Consider the following 23,612-nt stretch of genomic DNA (forward strand, 5'->3'; position numbering starts at 1 on the left):
CCTTGTAGCTGCACTCACCCTCTTAGCTTCCATTCTGGGTCACAGGTCATTATGAGGCTTTGCCGCAGAATAAGTTAAAGTCATCCTCATGATATTCATATTGTCTTGTGCTTACATGACAGTATGATATTTCAGTATGAGGTAAAGATGTCCCAAATCCTAAGCTTTCCTTTTAATTGGATTGCTCTGCTAAAACAAAGAGCTCTTCCTCTTAAAAAGCATGCAGTGATTCAGTGGTAATCTGCCTCCAAACTGTCGGTTCCTATAAAGCTCCAGTCTGTGCATTTCCTCATGCCTTTCCCAGGGGCCTTTTGGCCCGCAGTAATGAAAAAGCCTGGTAGAGAGCTGGCTGTCAGGTTTGCTTAGTATGCTGTGCATTTAGGCTAATGTGCTGCTTGATAGCAACTCCCCCATTCTGCTACCTTTTCTTCAGGAGGAAATCAGCTCAGGGACACATACTGTTCATGTAGTTCCCGTGTGCTCAGTCCTGAACCCTCCATCTGGATGCGCAAATTGTTCTGTTGTTAACAACCTGATCCAACCCTCTTTCTCTCTAGATGTAATAACGAGAACGAGTGGTACCAGATCCATGAAAACATCATCCGCAAGTCCAACACCAAGTACTCAGCCCCAAGCACCAACTATGGTAAATATGTTTTGTACAAATCGACTTTTTTCTGAAATCTTAAACAGACATTAGTGGCTACATGTTTAATATTAAGTTTAATTGTGCAAGTAAGACCCTTATATGTTCACCTGGAGTTAGTTATTTTTGTAATTGATTTAATTTTGCTCTTCCACAGCAGAAAGTTAAACATTAAAGTATTAACAGTAACTCAAGTTTCTCAGTTACATGTAAAACAAGCATTATTAAATCAAAATGATAAAAAAAACTTTCAAACTGTTAAAAAGTAAAATATCCTAAAGCATATCCTTATATCCTAATTTCAAAGTAGCCTTTTTGAACATATTTTATCTTTTAATCTTCTGCATTTGGATTCTTTTAAATGGGCAGCAGGAGGCAGCACCTGTGAGAAATCAGTAGGATTAGGTCAAGTATCAGGTCAAGCTTTTGATAATAGTTACACATAAAAAACAATATTCTTTTTTTTCCAATGTTTTTTGAGATCATAGGACTAAAGATGATGATGGTGACAAACTATTAGATGATGCCATTTGTTATGTCGTCCAAATTGCCAGCTGCTCCATCATAAAATATTAATTAAGAGTGGCTGCTAATTTACTGCATTTGTGCTTCCAGTATCTTATGAAAATCGAAAGTCGGTTAGGATTTGGCTCAAATCCTTGAATGAAAATGTCTCAAGATTTGTTCTTGTCTTATTCTTCTCCATCTTTTCGTTGTGTAAAACCATGCAACACCAATTTATCTCTGTCCCTCTGTTCTGGCTCTGTTCACGTCTCTTCATCCACCCTCCTGTCTGTCTTCTCTCCACCCACATTCTGACTAATGTCCTTTAAATACCATGCTATCCTTCCATTTTCCCATCTCTGATCTTCTGTTTCATTTGGTTGTTTTCCTCAACTCGCACCCCCTGCTCATGTTCCTCCCAACCGGACAACACCCCTCAAATTTACGTGCTCTCCCACTGCCCTCCTGCCTCTGCCCCTAGGCCTAATCATTTCCCTGCAGCTGCTGCGAGGTGAGCTGGAGCAGATCAGACGAGAGAACCAGGCTGTCTTCAACAGGGCCTTGGCACTCACACGCAAACTGGGTTTCCCAGATGTCATACTGCCAGGTAAGAAGCTAGGGAGCAGTATGTGGGGATGGGTACAGAGAGAGGGGGTGGAAACCAGAGGCCAGATGGCTTGGAGGAATTAAAGAAGGTGAAGGTCATAGATGACGAAGAAGAGGAAACAGATAAGAAAAGAGGGAGGGTGGTAGGAAGAAAAAAACTCCAGACTGAAATAGAATGTTCTGCATGATAACTGGAAAGAAAAGAAACAGTATATAGTTATTATAATAAAAAATACATATTAAAAAGCCACTCTGATGATCTTTTGACATATTTTAAAAACATCCCCAGTGGTCTTTCAATTATGATATATCATAAAAGATTTCAATCAAAAGACCTGTGTCATTTTCTAGGATAGTTTCTGCAGAGCTGCAGTAGTTCTTTAGAAATTTGCCTCTGAGTTCTGGGTGGGACCGTTGCTATGGAGTAAGCCCGCCCCTACTTCCTGTCATCAATCTGTTTACACTCTCTCCCGCTTGCCTCTAAGCCACCCCAACCTAACATTAGCAATGCAACAAAAGCAGTATTAGAGCTAGCCAGTTGTTCAATTTTGAGCCGGATGCCAGCTCAGACGAGGAAAACAAAGGTGTTTATGGGTCTATTTGACTGTAAATGGGTGAAATAGAATGGAGTGGAGCAGGGAGCTTGTGGCTTACCATTGTAGGTTCTACGCCACACCTACAAGCCTTTTCCAACTGCATTTTTTAGCCGCTTCTAATTCACCAAGATTTGAATAAACAAATACTCGGAAATACAATTTTTAGCTTAATTTTACTTCTATATGTCCTCCATCATGAGTAAAATGCCAAGAATATGTCAATTACACAGAAAACAGGATTATCATTGGAGTGTGTCTTTACCATTCTTATTACTCCATGCCTCTGAGATGTGGATCAAATGTTCAGGTAAATATGGGAAGAGAAATTGTCTTCAAACCTGATTAATTGAATTTTCTGACATTAGAGTCTTTTATTTCCACTAAAAATGTATAATCCTGAGCTCCTTACTCTACCCCCTTGACCAATTTACTCAAAATATTGTCTAGTTTTACTGTGAGTCATTTCTCCCAAAGGAAATTATTCAAGATATAAATAAGTGTAATCTGCTTTTATAAATAACTGTAATATCATGCTCCAGTGTTGCCACTGATTTTCATTCTGTTAAACACTGACCTCTCTCTAAATGTACTGAGCCGGTCTCTATGTGAATCAAGCTGAAAAACAACAGGGGCATTTGGATTTGAAAATAATAGGGCCTCTAATGTGATCAATGAAGCTTAACTTGTATTGACCGCTTACTGTTAATGTGCAGAGCTGACATTGGCATCATAGATTACAATATTTTTTTTAATCTGAGATCATGTTTTCTTCTAATTGAAACCACATTTTCTTGACTTTCTTTCACTTAATCACATTTTAGCCATTTGAGTTCAAAGACTGGATGCTATTTTTCCTGCAGCTCCCTTCGGAGCCGCAAATCCAATTTTATGTTTCTCATCTTTACAAAATAATGGTGGAGGATGAGATACGTTTGTATAATCAGGGATGTTTTCTCTTGAGTAAAGTACCTCAATTTCTCAAATATTAAAGGTGACATCCGGAATGACCTGTATCTAACCCTGGAGCGGGGGGAGTTTGAGAGGGGAGGGAAGAGTGTCCAGAAGAACATTGAAGTCACACTTTATGTGCTCTACGCTGATGGAGACACGCTCAAGGTATGTTGCATAAACACATCCCAAGTTTCGTCCTATGGAGGAATGAAAGAGAGTATAACCTTGTTTTGGACTCTGCTTTGCAGGACTGCATCAGTTTGGGCAGCGGGGAGCTAAACAGCTCAGAGTATCGCTCATTTGTCCTTTACCACAACAACAGCCCGCGCTGGAGTGAGATGGTCAAGTTACCGATTCCCATAGATCGTTTCAGAGGCTCCCATCTGCGCTTTGAGTTCAGACACTGCTCTAGTGAGTCAATACTGCAAAATCTGTAAATGCTTAAATGCGATGGTTTCATTCAAGAATTGCCTATGATGCATGATAATGTGGTGTTCTTTCTTTCAGCTAAAGATAAAGGGGAGAAAAAGTTATTTGGTTTTGCTTTCACCCCTCTCATGAGAGAAGATGGAACCACGCTCTCAGATGAGATCCACGAGCTTTATGTGTACAAGGTACAACACATGTAGTGATGTAACAAGATACAATGACCTTTTTCTTTAATTACAAGGTTTTATTAATACTTAATACTTACTTTCGCTACATGACTTGGGCACTTTGTGGCCATTAAATTAATGATAAATTTTGCAACATATCAACGAATTCTCAATTTAAATTTGTGGCCATTTGCCTGAAAACTATAATGCTCCGGCATGGTCGATGAGGCTTTATGCCAATAATCAAAAGGAATTCCATTTTTGTCACACTATGTAGAAAAATGATTTCTGCAATAGCGTAATAATATGGTTTGATGATATCCAATAGGACCTTTCTTTTTTGTTATTTAATAAATAACATTCACTTTAAACAGATGTTAGGAACCAGATTAGGGCAACTATGTAAAAAATAAGTTATAAATTATAATAGGATGACTTCCTGTCAAGCAGTTCAATAAACTCTATTTGACAATAAATGTATTGTGATATTTTGTGAGTACTGTAAGCATAATGGCAAATATGTCTATTTAGGATGTTAAGCAATTAAATTGTCAAGATGATCGCATTATTTTCTTTATTAATTTTCTAATTTGGGAAAGAATATCTCAAATGGAGTAGATATATCTAAGTATTTTTGTAGTCTTTATTTCCTGTGTTTGTTTTATTCCGTGAAATAAACCAATTAATCAATCAATTAATGTTGACATGTTACAATCTAAGTGTTTTTCATTTGAAGATATATCAATCTTAACTGGAGAGCATTTTCTTTTTTTTTTTTAGAAAGGGTTTTATCACCAAGAAAAACAGACAAATTACGTTTTTCACAGACAACTTCAAAACTCAAGTTTGGACTTAAATGGGCTACTTAAACCAATTCTTTGTTAATCCTGGCTGCCTCTCTTTCTCTCATTAGTGTGATGAAAATACCACCTTTAGTAACCAGGGCCTGTACCTGAGCCTGCCCTGCTGTAAGGAGGATTTCAACAGCTGCCCCACCCTGCCTGCCAATCTGCCCTTCCAGAGGAGCCCTAAAGAAACCTTCTGGGTCTCCACAATACTCTGCTCCACCAAACTCACACAAAACGGTAATCATATATGCTTATTCCTGATCCGTGTCACGCTGTTATTCAATGTAACCATGGTTGGCTTTTTTCTTTAAGTGGACCTTTTGGCTTTGCTGAACTGGAAGGCCCATCCGGACAGAATACTGGACATCCTTGGTCGACTCCGTCAGATTAGTGGAGAGGAGATTGTCAAGGTCACCGTCATTTCCTTTTTCTATTTACTTTGATTCTATTTTAGTACATTGTCAATCTCTTCATGTTGCCTTGATATTTGTTCTTTTTTTCTTTGCAGTTCTTGAGAGATGTCCTAGATACGCTCTTCTGTCTTTTAGACGACAACACTGATAAATATGGACCGTTGGTTTTCCAGTCTCTGGTAGGAACAAAGCTGCTCTGACATTATTAAAAGGTCATGTTTTGTGCCTTTTAAACAGTCAGAATAGGTGTAAGCTTTTGTTTTTGTGTGCTCAGGTGTACATCATTAACCTACTCAGGGATAGCCGCTTCTACCACTTCAGACCTGTCATGGACGCCTACATCCAGAACCACTTTGCTGGTGCTTTGGCATACAAGTAAAAAACACTTATTGAGTTCCATTTTTGTCTTGAAATCATTCCAGCTTTTATAAAATTGTTCTCATCTTCCATCAAATGTTTTGCAGGGAGCTGATTCGATGCCTCAAGTGGTACATGGACCGCTCAGCTGAAGTGGTTAGACAGGATCACATTCAGGAGGCCATGAGGGTAAAACACTGAGCTCACGTCCGTGTAGCTCTGCTGTGGCTCCTTCAGCAGGGATTTGTTAGCTCAAGAAAACGCCAAAACAGAGAGGAATCTGATAAGAGTAACGTGACACCACCTTAAGAAGTGAACTCCCCGCTGAAAGAACAGCTATTTAAAGATTAATACTGAAAGCCATGCAGAGATTAGGTGCAGCATTTTCATGTGATATTTGGAGCCATATGGTACTGTTGCCAAGCTAAAGTCTTTGATGTCTCAAATGTGAACTTTAGGCCACCATCAGTCCTGGTTTTCTGCCAAGGAACTCAAAATATGACCTGACGTGTGCCTTTATGTCTTCCTGTCCAACACTCTACCCCAGGCACTAGAATATCTGTTCAAGTTCATCGTCCAGTCCCGTATCCTGTACTCAAGAGCAACCTGTGGGAGGGAGGAAGAGCAGTTCAGAGTGAGCATCCAGGAGCTCTTTCAGTCGATCCGCTTCGTTCTAAGTCTGGACAGCCGCAGCTCAGAGAATCTGGTGTTCACACAGGTCAGTCACGTCGGGAATCAAACAACGACAAGTTAAATTTATGTTTTGTTGCTTTAGGTTTTTTTGTCACCCTGTATCGATGCTCAACATTCACTGTTTCCCTGTCCTTTGCTTGAACTTAAACTTAGTTTAGGTGTGTGATCAGCTGCATGGCTTTCTGTGGTCATGCCCTAAGCTTTCGCTCTCATCTGTAAGTCACAGCGCCCCCCTGTGCTGATTCTGCAATGCAGCAAGCGCTCTGCAACCATCACCTTCCTTTAGTTAGCAGAACAGTACATCTTAAAGTAGTTGTGAGGCTGTAACTGGTTAAAATTTTCAACTGTATAGCTGAGAACAAACAAAAAAATAAAAAAGTTATATGACTACAAAACCATTGTTCGTACATTAAATTTGTGTTTGTTTCCCTTATTCTTAAACTCTACTTGATGAATTTTGCATTTAAAGGATTCAATGTGTCGTGCTCTGTATGCATATGGGCAAATACTGTATGTCTATTTGTGATTAAGAGTAATAATAGCAGAGATTAGTATATGTTTGTCTTTTTTAATATTTTATATTTTGTAATAAACCAATTCCAAGTTTGTTTTAGTGTAATATATGTTTGAGTTTTTTTCTTTTTTTCTGTGTCCTTTTCTCAACAGGCAGCCCTGTTGAACAGCTTCCCTGATATCTTTGACGAGCTGCTGCAGATGTTTACTGTTCAGGAGGTAGCTGAATATGTCAGAGGCACTCTTGGGAGCATGCCCAGCACAGTGGATATTGGTCAGTCTATGGATGTTGTTAAACTGCAATCCATTGCTCGTACCGTCGAGAGCCGCCTCTTTTTCTTCCCTGGTAAGATGATTTTTAAATTTAAAATCTAAAAAATTAAATAGTGAGGAATAAATAGTAAGGTCATGAATGTTTGCTATATTATGTCCTTGTAAAATTGCTATTTTTTTGCATAATTCTGTTTGACAAATACAAATACAAATACAAATACAAATAAAATTCAAATTGAAAAATTGAAATTGTTTGGAAAACCAGACAAAACGTTCTATTATTTTAGGTGTCATTGAAAAAATACTCTATTTAATGAAATGGCGAGTGAAAGAACACACTCATGGCACACATGCTGGTCACCAGCCTGGTCACCCACTGCGGTGGGATGACATCCCATTCTTTAACCCGCTAGTCAGCTGGCATGGTTGTGTTGGCCACTCTGGCAGGAACAGCACGCCCAGATCCAAGTGTTCAGGAAGGTTAAGGTCAGGACTGCTGGGAGGTCATCCCATTTCTCTTCATTTCTAAATTCTGGAGATTTTCTCTGTCAGAGTTCTCATCCTGAAGGAATTCAATCCTAGGCCTTTGAAATAGAGGATTGCCATCGGTTGCAGACCTTCATCTCAATATCTCCTTTGTGTTGTCATCATTGCCTCCAATGATGAATATCCTCGTATTTCCAGTAACAGAAATGGGAGGAGACTGCACACCTGTAGAGGACAACTGTGCTCACGCAGTGAGGAGAGGAGATGGCCTATTATCGCAGACATTTTACTGACCAATCAGATGCCTGATTGGCAGCACCTGTAGATACCAGAAGCCCATAGGAGCATTTTATAGCAACAGCCCTCCAATGCATGTATCTTGTGAATTCTGACACCGTTTAAATAGGTAATAAACAATCTTTCCAACAATGCAGAATTTGATGCACAAGAGCATTGTAACAAAGAAATTGTTACTTGTAAAGTTACCCTTTCCCTTTTGCTTATGAACCTGGTTGGGAAGCTTTCCTGTTAGAGTCTAACACTTTAATGGTCAGGCTTTATTGTCATTTTTGTTTTGTCTCGTTCCTCAGAGTCCCGCAGTATTTTGCTGCCAGTAGTTTTGCATCACATCCATTTGCATCTTCGCCAGCAGAGGGAGCTGCTCATATGCTCTGGAATCCTGAGCAGCATCTTTTCCATCATTAAAACAAGCTCTATGGTACTGTACTCTGTGAATGGATATTTTTACATTTATTGCAAAAAAGCAAAACTACCAAAAATATCAAATTTACTTTTTATATCAATGAGAAAGTTCTAAAAGATGTTTTATTTTTCCAACAGATAGTTCTTACCAAAGCATGTGTAGATTTTCTCAGTACAAAATGTGAAACATTACCCGTTTCCCTTCTTTCCGTTTAGGAGTCTTCTGTTCAAGAGGAGGTAGAGATGATGGTGGAGAGTTTACTGGATGTACTTTTGCAGACTCTGCTGTCCATCATGAGCAAATCTCATTCAGTGGAGACCTCCAGAGGACAGCGCTGTCCCCAGTGCACTGCTGAGATAACGGTTAGGCTTTTGCTCCGAGTGCCTCTGACGAGGACCAGAAAAGTCAACTTTGTCTAATGTTTCGAGTTATTTTGCCTCTGTTTTAGTTTCTCTGTGTCTGACACGGACTTTTATGCAGGGGGAGTATGTTTCCTGTCTTCTTTCTCTACTGCGACAAATGACGGAGATCCACTTTCACCATCTGCTCAATAGCTTCCACAGCAAGGAAGAGCTCAAGGTGGGGAAACCTGCAACAATTGCAGCTTCTGTTGTCTTTTTGCCGCACACCTCGACTGAACAAAAATTTCTCCACAGGAGTTCCTGTTGAAGATTTTCTGCGTATTTCGCAATCTGATGAAGCTGACTATCTTCCCCCGAGACTGGAGCATCATGAGGCTTCTCACTAGTCAGTGAGTTTTCTTTTTAATTTCTGCCTAGATTAGAAATGCTTTTGAATGTCCTGCTCTTAAGGTAAAAGGTGCATTTTTTTTCAAAACCAATTTTTTGGGTTTCAATCTCATTTGGTAGCTGACAGTGTAATGTTTGCTTTTCTGCAGTATCATCGTAGTGACAACACAGTTTCTCTCTCCGGCGCTGCACAAAAACTTCACCGAGGCAGATTTTGATTTCAAGGTTGGCCTTTCTTCAGCTGGAGAAAACACTCCACCTTAAAAAGTCACAAAATGTTTAAAAATGATCTTTTTTAATATGCATCCTTCTATAATTAAATTAGTAAAGGATTGACTTTAGTTCACATCTCTCTCTGCGTCAGGTGTGGAACTCCTTTTTCAGCCTTGCTGTCCTGTACATCAACCAGCCCAGTCTGCAACTGGAAGCTCTTGGCCCTGCCAAGAGAAAGAAAACCCTCGACAAGTAAAATACACTTTAAAACTCATTGTTACATTTTTGTTATTTACCTAATTTTATCTGAAATTCACTTTTTCTGTGCAGGTATAGTGACATGAGAGTAATAATGGCTTATGAGCTGTGCAGCATGTGGCAAAAATTAGGTGTGGCTGCAACACATGCACACTCACTCAAACTAAGCTTGCCCCAGATTACAGTGACACATTTTTTATTTATCTATTCTTATGAGGTGTTTGTGCGTTTCAGGTGAAAACAAACCCCACTTCATCCCAGGAATGATGGGCCCTTTTCTGGGAGTGACTCTAGTGCCTCAGCCTGAAATTCGAAATATTATGATTCCAATTTTTCATGACATGATGGATTGGGAACAGCGGAAAAATGGCAACTTCAAACAGGTCATTATCTATGAAGAAAACATTAAACAAATGCTATCCACTGGACTAATACGCAGCTGTTTTTCACTATTTTAGCCTTTTGCTAAAATGTTTGTGTTTTTAAAGGTGGAGGCGGAGCTAATGGACAAGCTGGACAGCATGGTGTCAGATGGGAAAGGCGACGACAACCACAGAGAGTTGTTCAGCCTGCTGTAAGCATCAAATATGGCTTTAGCATGTTGATAAAGAAACATTCAAATAAAAGGTTTTACTATTTTCTTCTAAACTGATCTTCTTCTTTTATTTTTTGTGCCCAGAACGCAGCTGTTTGGTCCTTATCCAAGGTAAGGAATATTTCTTTACATTTTAAACAGCGGCAAACCCTTGGTTAAAGTTAGGTTTTACATTAAAGGGTGTATTGATTTGGTCCTTGTTATTGCAAAAGATCTGTCCTCCAAAGATGTCTATCAATGCATTTTATATTTTAAAAAATGCTGACCTAAAGAAACCAGATGTAAAAAATATAAAAAATGTCCACACATGAATCATTGGTTTGTAGATTATTTTTCAGCAGCCATATAATTTGTTGCAGTTATTTTCTTTCTAATTTTTTCTTTGCAGTTATCACTTGCTGCCCAAAATGTTTGACCAAATTCTTCAATTAATTTTGGGTTTGATTTTCAACAAGAGTGGAACTTGTCGTTGAACTAGAGTGTAGTTGGTTGGTTCCAAAACAAGTTTTTATTGTATGGTCATGTAATAGAGAATATGAGTTTCTGTTTCGAACAAAATCCTCTAATGGAGTGCTCTTCAGCCTTAATTATTAACCTTTAACATGGTACCTCAGATATTCCGTCTGAGATTCTGCTTTGTTTTGACTGCATTTCCCTTTAGACATTTCCCCTGAAAGTATTCTTTTGCGCTTCAAATAGACCACTTATTGTAAACGGCTTTAAAATAAATCCCATATTGATCAGAGAGAGTAGTTCGACCTCCTAACTAACAACTGAGTGCTACACACAGGCACATTGTCATAGTTTCTGCTCAGACAGAGGCTGTCACATTTAATGTTGATCAGCTGCATCTGATAAACAACAATTTGCTGCTATGTTTCAGTTTAAATCTTCTTAAAGTGTAACATGCATTTCTCAGTCAGTGCTTCTTCATTTCAATCCTAATTTTCACTTTATTAAACGATGAAGAAACATCCTTTATTGTTGATCATCTGCATTTTAAGAATCTAAAAAAATAGGAAGGAATTATGCTGTTTTCTCAAATAAAATTCTTTGAATGCAATTAAACACTTTCAAAATCTAATTTCACGTTTTTACTTCTGTATTTCTATTGTTTCCCCCCCCCCAGCTTGTTGGAGAAGATAGAGCAGGAAACCTGGAGAGAAACTGGAATCTCTTTTGTCACATCTGTCACAAGACTTGTGGAACGCATTTTGGATTACAGGTGCAATTTTCTACATCCTGAATATTTTGGTTTGTGAAGATAAACTACAGATCAGTCATGCAGATCTATTTTTGTCCAGGGACTGCATGAAAGGAGATGAAGTGGAAAGTAAAAAGATTGGTGGTTCCGTCAATCTGATGGTGAGACATTCATGCCAGTGTTTTGTACTTTTGTTTTTTTCTGTTACTATCACATGTAGATTGGGGTTTTTAAATCTGTATATTTTCTTTTTAATGAACATCAGAACTTCTACAAGTCAGAAGTGAACAAAGAGGACATGTACATCCGTTACATCCATAAACTGTGTGACCTGCATCTGCAAGCAGAGGATTTTACAGGTAATTCAAATATCTTTTCTTAATTTGTGAGATCCATATTTACAGTTTTGGTATATTATTTGAATACATATTGAAAAAAAGTATAGGTGTCTCTTGACATCGATAACTTTAAGAATGACATATAGTTTGCTTGAAATAATAATCCTGTCCCCCGATTTCCAGTTATTTAAATATAAAATCTGTAAACTGTATTATGCAGTATTTGTTTTATATCTTTTTTGGGTTAATATATGGTTAAATAACAGAAATATATAAAAGTTCGTTATTAAAATATGTCTTGTTTTGCTGAAAAACTGCTATATGCTACTATTTTAAAATAAAGTATTTACAAAAAATGTGGGTATCAATTGAAAATTTATGCTATAATTTTTGTCTTACCCCTTGATGCAAATATGCCTTAAACCACTTTGGCTCCAAATTTACCATAATTTAGTATCACTCGAAAGCAAAAATATCAGTGATTTGTTTTTTCTTTCATAGCTTAAAGTAAATTTAGACATCAAGGGGTTAACTTGCGGTATTTGCTTTTGTAACTTTGACTGTTTTTATTTGGTTTTATCAATTTAAAAATGCTTGAGTAAGTTTAATGAGAAATTTGCATTTTTAATTCTTTGACATCTCCTAAATTAATGGATTTTAGTATAAAAAGTTAAAAAAATATCAGAATGTAGTATCTTCAATTTTTTCTGGGTAAAACAAATTTGCATTAAAGGTGTGAGTGTGTGCGTGCATGGGTGTGTGATTGTGGCCCTGCGACAGACTGGCGCCCTGTCTGGGATGTCCCCTGCCTTCGCCCACAAGTGGCTGGGATAGAATCTAGCAGCCCTGTGACCCCGAAAGGGAAAAAACGGTTAAGAAGATGAATGAAAATTTGTATTAAGATAAATACCTTGTCCTGCAGTGTATGTTCTCACGAAAGTTTGACGGATTTGTGCAGAAGTGTCACTGAGATTGTAGAAGTTGTTAACTGCTTCTACCTCTTTAGGATGACTGCAGTTTTTATTTTCATTTTATTTTTTTTATCTCATTGTCTGTAACTTTATTTAGGAGTTACCCTGCACTTCTCACATGAGCTCCAGCTGTTCTTCCATTTCTCCCTGTTTAACATGTGAAAACCTGTTTATCAGCACACTGCTTAATATGTGTTAATGCACAAGGTGACTGGGTTTTGACCCCAATGACCGGCCCTGATACTGTATTCTTGGTTTTACTGGAGAAAAAGTCCAGAGTTGTCTGTTAGTGAGGAGATACAACTGTGAGTAAAGCTGCTAAGTGAGGATAAAACTGACAATCTTGCAGTAACTTTTAATTAAAGTTTGTTCCATTTATGTATTTGACTTTATCTAATTTTTTGTTGCTTAACACGCATGCAGTCTACTAAACTCCTCTTAATTCATGCAGGCATGCTGCTACATGACATGTACAGACAGTAATGGAATCAAGCACCAAAAACATCAACCACTACAAAACACACATTTACTCCAAAGCCACTCCACGGTCACCTGTTGTTTGGTCGGCTCAAATACACAAGTTATTTTGCCTAAATAAAACTGGATTGTTAGTTTTTACAGTAATCAAAACACATTTCTCCTGTTAGGTAATTTAGTGGAATTGTAAAAATCTGCAATCTCACTTTATGATCATGAGTCAGGATGAAAGAACTCTTGAAACTGGTTACAACATACAGCAACAGATAGAAAATCACAGTTTTCCCTTTCAGTGCACTCAGCTTTAGTCCATCCACACATTCTGTCACACTAAATTGGTGACAAAAAAGGTTTTGCAGAACATTAATGCCACTGGGACTGTATACCAGATGATGATAAAACGTCTGGCACTACACACAGAATCCTCCTGCCCATGTAAATATGACCAACAGCAGTTGTGAGACTTTAGGGTTTTGATACTCTCACTTATTCAAACTAACGTCAGGTTTTGTCTATATATAGTGTATATATATATTTTACCTTTTTAAGCAGCTTGCTGTGTGCCGATGAAATGAGTCCCATAACGCCTGAATTTATTTCTAGCTTTAAAAAAAAGACAAGTTTTTGCTGTCATGTTTTGTCTTTGCATATATGCATCAACGGGTGTCAAGGGGTTAAATGGAAAAAAAGTTTTTTAAGCATCAGCAAAAAAAATCACTAGCAGGACTAATAAGCCAAAGTAATGTAATAAGTGTTAACTATCAATTTGTCAGTCTGCTTTACTACTAAATGCAATCTGTCACTTGAGCTTGTAGCAAAACTTAAAAAGCTAAAGGGAAGAAAAATAATCACTCTGCATTATAGAAAGAATAATATGGATAAATAACAGCAGCGAAGTCAGCCATTTGCTGAAATACTGTCTCAACTATTTAGTCAACAATTCTTCATTCAGATTTGTTGTGTTATAATGCTACTTTCCTTGACCCTTACCCAGGCAATTGGTATTTTACTGGCTTATCTTCATGTCCAGAGTGTGTAAAATAGTTATTTGTTGAGTGATTTTCTTTTCCCGATTCCTCTCTGTTCTCCATTATTACAGAGGCAGCGTTCACCCTGCTGCTGTACTGGGAGCTGCTGCAGTGGGAAGACCGGCCTCTGAGGGATTTCCTACACTATCCCTGTCAGAGTGAGTGGCAACGAAAAGAAAACCTGAGCCGTAAAATACTCCACTACTTCAACAAGGGCAAGGCAAGTGACGTTTACTGCTTAAACCCTTATTTCACCGCCTTTCAGCCTGACTTTCAGTGTAACTACCAAGTCTTTTGCTTTATTTGACACTGCAAAACAAAACATCACCCTGAAACAAGAGGGAGAAAATCAGGGCTATGTAATAATGATTAGGGTGCTGGACAATCACAGCAACAAAAAAATCTCAACAGGTTAGCAGACTGTTGCCTTTTCTTAACAACCTACAGAAATGTAGTGATAACATACAGTTATGGTTACAACATCACACACTAACAAGGAGGCAAAACATAAAATGTTCCTCTGAAGGATTGAAACAATTAATTTTCTTATTGAATGTCAAACAAACTTTCAAAATGATCAGTTTTTTGGACATTTTCTGGGTTTAAAAATATTATTATAAAAAAATGTAATTAAACATATTTAAACCAATTAAATTGTTAATTAATTTATTGAAAATTATTGTGTAAAATTAGAAAAAGGTTTTGCTGAAATGCATTTGTGTGAAACAATAATTTAAAAAGACCTTGTCAATTATATAAACTGAAGAAAAGCAGAACACTATTTGTAAGATTACAAATTCTTACAAATTTTAATGAAACTGTGTTTTTGCAGTGTTGGGAGTACGGCATCTCGCTCTGCCGAGAACTGGCTTTCCAGTATGAGACTCTGTATGATTATCAGAGCCTTAGCTGGATACGGGTGAGTAAAGTCCGTTGCTCCTGTCTGAAAAACACACCTCCGCTCTGCTAGAAGGTGACATTTTCAGCTGCCTGCAGAACCGCTATACTCAGGTGTGAAGTGCAAACAGTATCAAACAGCCTCTCCTTTTCATGTGAACAAATGTGTTTCCCACTTTTCCATAAGGAGATAACAGGTTTATAGCTCACTATAGTTGCTGCCTGTTTGTAACCAAGCAGCATTCTGCTGAGTTTGATCATGCAGCTAAAAATCCCCGTGATGCAAATGTGCATTCAACCACTTCAGGCTCCAAAGTTACCTTAATTTAGCTCCTACATTAAAACAAAAACAGGTGGGTTTTTTCATGGCTGGAAATAAATTCAGGCATCAAGGGGTTACGTAAAAGTAAGCTGTGCTAAGGTAAACCACAGTGAGGTCTATGCAGCGGTCAGTGTGTCAACATAGAAATGTGTTAATTAGAAGTGCAGTTTTAAAGAGGCTGCTAGTGACCACAATGAGGTTTGTTGTAGCTGTTTTTCAGACATGTGTTTTGACCCTAAATGAAGAGAAAACTTTAGAAGGTGGTTATCTGTACCTTCACATGTGCATGCTGCAAAATCACCTGCAGGGCCATGGACCATCCTTCTCTACCACCAAAACAGCTGATGACCACAGACACGCCCACATAACTATGTGGCAGATGTCACAGACATAGAGCCTGATGCCCCATTTACCTGATTGTTACACAAATTTATAATCTAAACACGAGGTAGTATTGTGTGTTGTCATGATTTATGTGCATGTGTATCTTTGTATCACAGAAAATGGAGGCAGCATACTATGACAACATCATTGAACAGCAGCGAATTGAACCTGAATTCTTTAAAATGGGTTTCTATGGGAAGAAGTTTCCTTTCTTCCTTAGGGTAAGATCTTTTTCTCTCATCTTATCCACTGACTAATTCATTGCTTTATTTCTGCAGGGAACCTTTTTGACAACAAATCTTTTATATATGAAAAAAATAATGTTGGAGATTCATAAACTGTACTTGAACTGAATTTAAAATACAAATCAATTAGCAGTTATTGAAACAAAAAACTAGAAAAATTGATCAAATTTTAAGCCTTTAAATGCATTCAGGTTCTGAATGAGTCTGTTCAAGTTCTTTAAATTCATGCGCTTATGATCAGAATGTTAATGTTTGACATCAGAAAAAATCTAAAACATTCATGAATCTCACTGATGCATCTCTTTAAAATGTAAGGAAATACCTAGTCTTTCAAATTACATTTTTTCCCTCTGTTTTAAAAGTGTTTTATTTGTGGAAATTATAAGATATTTTTACACAAATTAAATGTTTTTAAAACGCATCTTAATTTGAAGTGTACGCATGTGAATTTTTGACAACAAATATCTGCATTTAAAGCTTAATCTTACCTAGTTAAGACTTAAATAAATAATAATTCCTGCATCTTTTTAATGCAAACCTTTAATTCTGGCTTAATATGGAAACTATACATACCATGAATTCAGAAGGGCACATTGGAGGGTTCAGTGTTTGCAAAACGGCACAGAAGCATTGCAGATTTGCAAGAATTTTAAGAAAACCAAGTCAGCTAAAACTGTTAGAGGTTTTAGAAAGAAAAACTGACTACAATTTTTAACTGACTGACTTCAAATAGTTAAGCAACAGCTGTTGGATCAATTGCAGGGACAACTGAGAAAATCCCATTTGGTTTTTAGCTGGTTCAGTTCAAGTCTGACGAACGTGAAGGAAAAAAAAACTCAGCTTATTTATCCTCTTTCTGCAGAACAAGGAATTCGTCTGTCGTGGCTATGACTATGAACGACTTGAGGACTTCCAGCAAAGGATGCTGGGGGAATTCCCTCAAGCCATTGCCATGCAACACACAAATCAGCCGGATGACACCATCCTACAGAGCGACGCACAGTGTATCCTTAAAATTTCCCAGCTGCTAAAGCTGCACCTCATAGACAGATTTAATGATCTGATGATGAAACATTTGACTTGAACTTAAACAGATTTTCTGAGTTTGCAGAGACTGAATATCCTCTCTTCTGTGACTATGCTTTCGAGACCCACTGTCTGTCACTTCCTTGACACTTGGCATCAAGACTTGCAGATCTACACAGTGACTCCAGTGTCAGACATCTCTGATGTGCCTCAGTTGGAGCGAGTGCCCGAGAGGATCAAGAGTTTCTACCGCATAAACAATGTCAGCCGCTTCCACTATGACAGGCCTTTCCACAAGGTGCCAAAGGACCGTGAGAACGAGTTCAGGGTATGAGGAGCCAGCAGGGCTGCTCTTTGCCTACTTTTGTCTTACAGCTCTGTCCTTGTTTTGTTTCATTTTCTAACAGAAATGCTTAGATCAGAGGGAGCACTTTTAAAAGTCCTTCGTCTGAAGTTTCCATATTTGCTTTGTACCCAAGAAAATATGTTATTCTGATCTGAATATAGGGTTCTTGCAAATAAAGTCACAATTGCAAGAGCTTCCTTGGTTGAATACATTTTTTTTTAAATCTAGTTAATGTTAAAGCTGTGGGCAAAGCTATCATTGCCATCATATTGCCTATAGGTAGACGTACTAATCCATTTAGGTTTTTCAGAGGTAGAATTTTTCAAACAATTGATCAAAAGAAGCATATATTACATTAAAATGTCCGACATTTGAGTTTTAAACTGTTTTTTTGGCAGAATATTGAGGATATGCTGTGGATTTAACTGTTTACATCTGACAATTTGACTGTTTATCTATTGCATAATCTGCTACCTACTATCTGTTGATCATCGTTCAAAAAAACCCAAAAAGGATTCTGATTGTTTCACAGAGTCTGTGGATTGAGAGAACGACTCTCATCCTGTCTCGTCCTCTCCCTGGGATCTCCCGCTGGGCAGAGGTGGAAAGGAGAGAAGTGGTGAGGATTTTCATATTTCATTTTATAAAATGCATCAAATAAACACTTTTTGATAAATCTCTTGCGTTTTTGTTTTTTCAGGTGGAAGTGAGCCCCCTGGAGAACGCTATTTACGTGGTAGAGAATAAGACCCAGGAGCTGCGGACTTTGATCAGCCAGTACCAACACAGACAGCATCATGGCAACATCAACTCGCTCAGCATGTGCCTCAATGGAGTCATAGATGCTGCAGTGAATGGAGGAATCGCCAGATATCAGGAGGTGCTGCTCAGGGGTAGAGTGAGGATAGAAAGAGTGAATAACATGAGCTGATTTTAATAAATATCTTGTTTCATCTTCTTTAAAAGGCCTTTTTTGATAAGGACTATATTAATAGTCACCCCGAGGACATAGAGAGGATCACTCATCTAAAGGATCTCATGCAGGAACAGGTTTGACTTTGCCTAAAACAAGGACAAATATTAAAACTGTTTTAGTTACTTTTTTTTTGTGTTTGTTTTTCCTTACAAAGGTTCACATTCTTGGAGTGGGGCTGGCTGTACATGAGAAACTTGTGCATCCAGAAATGCGTCCTCTGCACAAAAAGCTTGTAGATCAGTTCCACATGATGAGAACTGGTTTGCACCATGTGAGTAGACCTGCATGGTTCAGTACGAAATGAAAGATGAATGAGGTAACAATTTCTAACTGTGCAAAAATGTAAAAGAATCGTTTCTAAAATGAGCACTCGCTTTATGAAAAACACAATTTTAAAATGTTAAGCTTCACTGAGCTGTCAAGGCATACATACTTAAAACTCTTTTAAAATATGGACTATAACCTTATATAAAAATAGCAAACAGAAAATAATGGGACGTGAATGCATGATTGCCTGTGGGTAAATATTTAAGACGGCACACGTTTGGATCTCAGCAGGGTGTGCCGAGCACTGATCGATTTGGCCCAGCAGGCTGTCCAGGAGGAAACTCTCCCAGAGGGATCCTCTCATCCCACAACCACATGAGTCCTGAGAGTGTGCGCCTCATTCACAGACACAGGTCAGTCTGACACACACACACATCCAGATCCTCCATCAACACTCCAATTCTTTAAACAGCTCAACATGGTATCCAAGAACCTAGGTTGCCTGGAACAGAAAAAGTAGGCTTCAGAAAGCATGAAAACCTAAAAGTTCTACAATTTAAAGATCATGTTTAGAACAACTGATGAGAAAAGAAAAGAAAACATCCATCCATTTTTATGTTTTAAGATGTCTTTATATATGTCCATCATCAGAAAAATGCCCCAAAACTGCAGTTTCCTGAGATAGAGAATCATCAACATGTACTTTAGAGTCACCATTGTTTACTGTCCTGCAGCCCCCTAAATCTGCAAGGTTCGATTCGCCACTCGTCTTCCTCCCTCTCCTCTCACACTTCAAGCGAGGCAGGAAACCTGGTCATTATGACTGACGGCTTGATGGGGGAGCATCCTGAAGAAGCACTGCACATGCAGGTAGAGCTCAAAACAGGAGCGGATGTGACAAGAACTAAATTGTGCAGTTCATTAGAACTAGTGAAGTTTTAAAATAACATTTTTAGAATTTGAGAAAATGTCTGTTTTTCAGCCCAGTCCCTCGTCCTCCAGCCTGAGTTCAATCCGCTCAAACTCCTCCCAGATCATTAACTCTGCTCCGTCAAGTGCCAGAGGTGAGCATCACAGCTGCTTGAGTCCCACTTACGCCCTACATATTTCAATTGTTTGGACCTTTGCTCATTCCTCACAAATCATGTGAACTAGAAGTTAACCACAAAGTAAAAATCATCCGTTTTTCAACAACAGTGAACCTCAATCAAAGACAAGGCCAATCGCTTTTTAGGGGAACATTATAGATCATAGAAAACTCTTCTCTGCGCAGGTTCTCCATCCTTGCCTGACAAAGCCAAACACAACCGAGACATGATGGTACTTCTGCCGTCTCATCGTGAGAGGGCCAACAACTCTATGTACTACAACCTGGCAGAGAATGGACAGGTGTGGCAACAACGTGATAAAAAGTTCAAAGGATTAAATCTATGGAAAAAGTTTGTTTGATAAATTCTAGAGTGGTCAGATTCTAACCTTTAAACATTTTTTTTTAGAACAACCACATGCAGCGTGCCTTACTTCAGCAAGTTAGCCCATGTAAGCCTTGTGCTGATCCTCACATGAATCTTCCAGAGAAGGGTAACTTCCAGAAACATACCAAATATCACCAGGAGGTTTTCCATGAAAGGAGTTGAAACCTTTTTTCTTTCCCCCTTTAGTTTTTCCCAACACTCCCAGCAGTTGGAGTCTGGATGGAGATAACAGGGACCAGGTTGCCTACATGCCGCCTTCGACTGGAGGAGTCATAATGCCTCCTGCTCCACCGAGGTCCTTCCCACAAGGTATGCTGACACCTCCACTTACAGCTATTTATGTTTGTGACTTATGTTGCTCAGCTTTTTTATTGCCTCTCTGCAGGACATTTCGTGATGCACTGTGATGCGTATCACCACCAGAACAGTGACCCCCCTCCTTCCTTGCCTGTCCGATCTCTCCGGAAGGTACCATCATAATAAATTTTAGACTTTCGCTTTTAAAGAGGAAAAGTCCTCCGCTTTTGTACAGAAGACCATCAACTCTGGAATTTGTTAAACCTTTTCTTAATATACATCAGTCAGAGTCATGTTAGTATTCGTTTTGTGGAGAAAACCCTCCAACCTCTACTGTTTTTATGTCTCCAGTCTCCTCTTCACCCGATCCCTGGCTCCCCCACCAGTCCCCAGTCAGCTTTGGGTGGCAGTAACTCGACTCTGTCAGGCAGCGCCAGCAGCGGCGTTTCCTCTCTAAGCGAGAGCAACTTTGGAGGTCAGTATCCCGATCCTGGTCCGATTAGGAATGATGCCTTGGAGCCTCTTCCCAGTCACCTGTGGTCTCCCCCCGAGGAGTACCTGGCCTCCCCCTACCTGCACATTCACTACGGTGGTTCGGAAATCGACTCCATGGACCCTGTCCGGCCTTTCCATTACCGCAGCCCTGCTTCCCATCTGCACGCACACCAGCACTCTCACGCTCACGCCCACCTCGGGATGGACAGCCACTCCCACGGAATGCCGCCTCATCACCACGCTCCCACCCACGGCCCTCATCACATTCCTTACCGCCGGCCTCAGCCTCCAGCCGTGCCCTCCAAGCCCTACTTGCGAGAGGGCTGCATTCCCGAGGAGGAGCTGCCGCCTCAGCCCATTCCACTGCCTCGCAGGATCTTCCACTCACCTCATGGCCACAGAGAGGACCAGGGGAAACACGCATGGGAGCAGTGCATCAGTGAGGAGCACGAGGAAACTCAGTAACAGCGAGGTTTCAGCTAAATTTCAGTTAGAGCTATTTTGTCTTCTTTCCTTCCTTTGCACTGTTAATAGGGAACAGACGGAGAGCTTGTATGCACGTTCAGCTGGTTCTACTTTCGGTGTTGTGATGACAGTGCTCATGAAGGAAAGAAAAGAAACAAACCTCCGTCAAGCTTTACTTTGAGGCACAACTGCTCTACCTGACTTCTTAGATTTGATACAAAAATGTGAAAAAATACCTTTGAAACAGTGAGGCATATTATTTTTGATCAAAAATGGAAATTGATTGTACTCAACAGTACAACTCATGTGCGGGCATGTCTTTATTTTTTATTTTTATTTTTAAAAAGTTCAACAATTTTGTGAAACGACCACAATCTCAAGCAGTCTCAGCTCTTTGTGTCATTTTCACAAAAACAGTGTTTTTTTTTTTCTCAGTGAAGTGACTTTTCTGCTTTAAATGCTTCATATGTAATAATAATTGTTTTGATAAATTTGCTACATTTTAGTGTTTTCAAAGGCTTGTGCCCATGATATTTTTCAGAAACACTGTTAAGTGCTCCTTAATAGTGACTCATATCTACTGGTGTGAACTGCAGGTCTCTGAGGATGAATTTGCAACTCTCTTTTCGGACCAGCGTCTCAGAGAACATGAACAGTCAATGCCGATTTCCCATCCATACTGTGCGTATGGAAAGCTACGTGAATGTATTCAGATATGATGCTCTTCTTGTAATGCACAAGCTGCAAATCTTGGTTTTTGCTTAAGTGCTTTAAGTTAAGTCTCTGCTGAGGAGGTTGATGTTTGTTTCTTGTGTGGCAATGATATCCCAAGAGGAATGAGAGTGTTCGGCAGAACTGGAGGACGGTGACAGACACATACCACTCAACTTCTCACCTCATCTCTCTGCTGGGCACTCAGAGCCAACCCTGGTTCTCTGTTTCTCCCTTCATCTTTTCCCTTCTCTTTGTGGCTGTCAGGTCCTGCTAACCTGTGAACCGGGGACAGCCGCGGTGGCATTGGGCTCTCACAGACAGTGTTGTAATCTCCTACCTGCCTTAAGTGCACTCAAATGCAGTCTCGATCGAACACCCGGAGTGTGTGAAGCTCATTTAACAACAGCATTTTCCCTCCGTCTGCAACGAAAACTCTGAAGGGAGGAAAGAATAGGAAAAGTGTTACATACCAAGAAATGTTTTAGACTTCATCTTTCATGCTTTTGTTTTTATAGTGCCAATATATTAACTAGCTCTTTCTCAATCACTTTATGTTTTTATGAAGAGGGACGTGTTTCAGGACAAAGCTGAAGGCCAGACCTACTGAGTAGAAGAACAGCGCTGATTACTGTCCTGTTATCTTATGAGTGTATTTTGCCAATAATTTCAACTATTTTTTTCTTTTTTTTAAACTTTTTTTTCTTTGCAGATGGATTATTTGTGTTACTGTACATCAAAGTGTCAGTTGACTAGACAAGTTCTATTTTTGTATGTGAGCTCATCAATTGTGAAAACATATTCCAGAAACTGACGGAAGGCACAAGTGCTGTATGGGAGGCTCTACTTTGTATGGAGTTTAAATTAATACACATTATAGAGTTTTTGTGAGTATCTTTTGTGAGCTTGAGAGAAGCTAGGATAACTGATCATTAAAACAATACTCCAGATATAGGTAAGATGGAATTTTTCATTGTAAATTCTGTTATTGTACATACACCAGTATTGTGAAATATTTTTGAGAACTATTGCAGAAGCCCTAAAGAGGTTTATCATTGTTTGTTTTTGTGTATATACATGTACTCCAGAGATTAACGTAATTGATAAATATCTATAATCAGTGTTTGGAAAAGGACAAATCCATTAGACCGTGGCTGTCTCCACCATTCTTCTCATATAAAGACTTTATACACTTTTCAATGTGCTTTCCTGTACAGATGGTGTTAGCATGATCAAAAAGTGTTTGGTTGTAAAAGTGGTTTTCCTACTCCCATAGCTGCTGTGGTATGGAATTCATTAACAATGCCAAACATTAAAGACAATCTTTTATCAGCTCTAACGCCTTTTTGTGGCTTTTTCTAAAATAAACAAATTAAAAAAATGAGAGCATGCAGTTCTTGTGGTGGCCAGCAGATGGCGACATTTGAAACAAAAATAAACAAGACTAAGTCCTGTAGGCAAAAGAAAGCAGTAGTTTATATTTTACTGCTTTCTGACGGTTCATGTAATTTTCTGAATGCGTGAAACATGATTTCACAACGCACCAGCCATTTCCCACACAGATACTTAAGGAGAACATTAAAATGATGCCTGCCTATGTCACACACCATGCAACTCATTTTTATTACTGAGTTTATGCTTTGTCTGCTAAGCATTTGGTGCCCGTTGCAAATAAATACATTATTATT

The 23,612-nt window shown here is 38.9% G+C and overlaps 1 protein-coding gene across 2 annotated transcripts in view; it reads left to right on the forward strand.

Moving 5' to 3' along the window:
- The window catches only part of LOC101165978 (dedicator of cytokinesis protein 3), a 45,980-nt gene extending 22,717 nt beyond the window's left edge, over positions 1-23,263 (forward strand). The window contains exons 13-54 of one of the 2 annotated variants that reach the window (XM_020704727.3): positions 558-646; positions 1,632-1,757; positions 3,344-3,468; positions 3,552-3,714; positions 3,811-3,917; positions 4,813-4,984; positions 5,060-5,157; positions 5,256-5,339; positions 5,435-5,535; positions 5,625-5,706; positions 6,065-6,235; positions 6,877-7,069; positions 8,073-8,200; positions 8,401-8,547; positions 8,666-8,764; positions 8,842-8,936; positions 9,084-9,159; positions 9,299-9,399; positions 9,478-9,536; positions 9,640-9,788; positions 9,894-9,979; positions 10,085-10,111; positions 11,130-11,225; positions 11,305-11,365; positions 11,470-11,563; positions 14,090-14,238; positions 14,851-14,937; positions 15,738-15,842; positions 16,729-16,870; positions 17,054-17,220; positions 17,771-17,857; positions 17,939-18,118; positions 18,205-18,288; positions 18,369-18,485; positions 18,770-18,894; positions 19,216-19,351; positions 19,464-19,545; positions 19,755-19,870; positions 19,978-20,062; positions 20,143-20,265; positions 20,342-20,424; positions 20,605-23,263. In XM_020704727.3, coding sequence (XP_020560386.1) covers positions 558-646; positions 1,632-1,757; positions 3,344-3,468; positions 3,552-3,714; positions 3,811-3,917; positions 4,813-4,984; positions 5,060-5,157; positions 5,256-5,339; positions 5,435-5,535; positions 5,625-5,706; positions 6,065-6,235; positions 6,877-7,069; positions 8,073-8,200; positions 8,401-8,547; positions 8,666-8,764; positions 8,842-8,936; positions 9,084-9,159; positions 9,299-9,399; positions 9,478-9,536; positions 9,640-9,788; positions 9,894-9,979; positions 10,085-10,111; positions 11,130-11,225; positions 11,305-11,365; positions 11,470-11,563; positions 14,090-14,238; positions 14,851-14,937; positions 15,738-15,842; positions 16,729-16,870; positions 17,054-17,220; positions 17,771-17,857; positions 17,939-18,118; positions 18,205-18,288; positions 18,369-18,485; positions 18,770-18,894; positions 19,216-19,351; positions 19,464-19,545; positions 19,755-19,870; positions 19,978-20,062; positions 20,143-20,265; positions 20,342-20,424; positions 20,605-21,213 — 5,206 coding nt within the window. In that variant the 3' untranslated portion in view covers positions 21,214-23,263. The remainder of the gene's footprint in view (positions 1-557; positions 647-1,631; positions 1,758-3,343; positions 3,469-3,551; positions 3,715-3,810; positions 3,918-4,812; positions 4,985-5,059; positions 5,158-5,255; positions 5,340-5,434; positions 5,536-5,624; positions 5,707-6,064; positions 6,236-6,876; positions 7,070-8,072; positions 8,201-8,400; positions 8,548-8,665; positions 8,765-8,841; positions 8,937-9,083; positions 9,160-9,298; positions 9,400-9,477; positions 9,537-9,639; positions 9,789-9,893; positions 9,980-10,084; positions 10,112-11,129; positions 11,226-11,304; positions 11,366-11,469; positions 11,564-14,089; positions 14,239-14,850; positions 14,938-15,737; positions 15,843-16,728; positions 16,871-17,053; positions 17,221-17,770; positions 17,858-17,938; positions 18,119-18,204; positions 18,289-18,368; positions 18,486-18,769; positions 18,895-19,215; positions 19,352-19,463; positions 19,546-19,754; positions 19,871-19,977; positions 20,063-20,142; positions 20,266-20,341; positions 20,425-20,604) is intronic. The other variant, XM_020704728.3, reaches the window with a different exon arrangement.
- Positions 23,264-23,612: the final 349 nt, after the last annotated feature.

This window comes from Oryzias latipes, chromosome 7 (assembly GCF_053564925.1).
Source record: "Oryzias latipes strain Hd-rR chromosome 7, Olatipes_Hd-rR_3.1".
Taxonomy (NCBI): Eukaryota; Metazoa; Chordata; class Actinopteri; order Beloniformes; family Adrianichthyidae; genus Oryzias; species Oryzias latipes.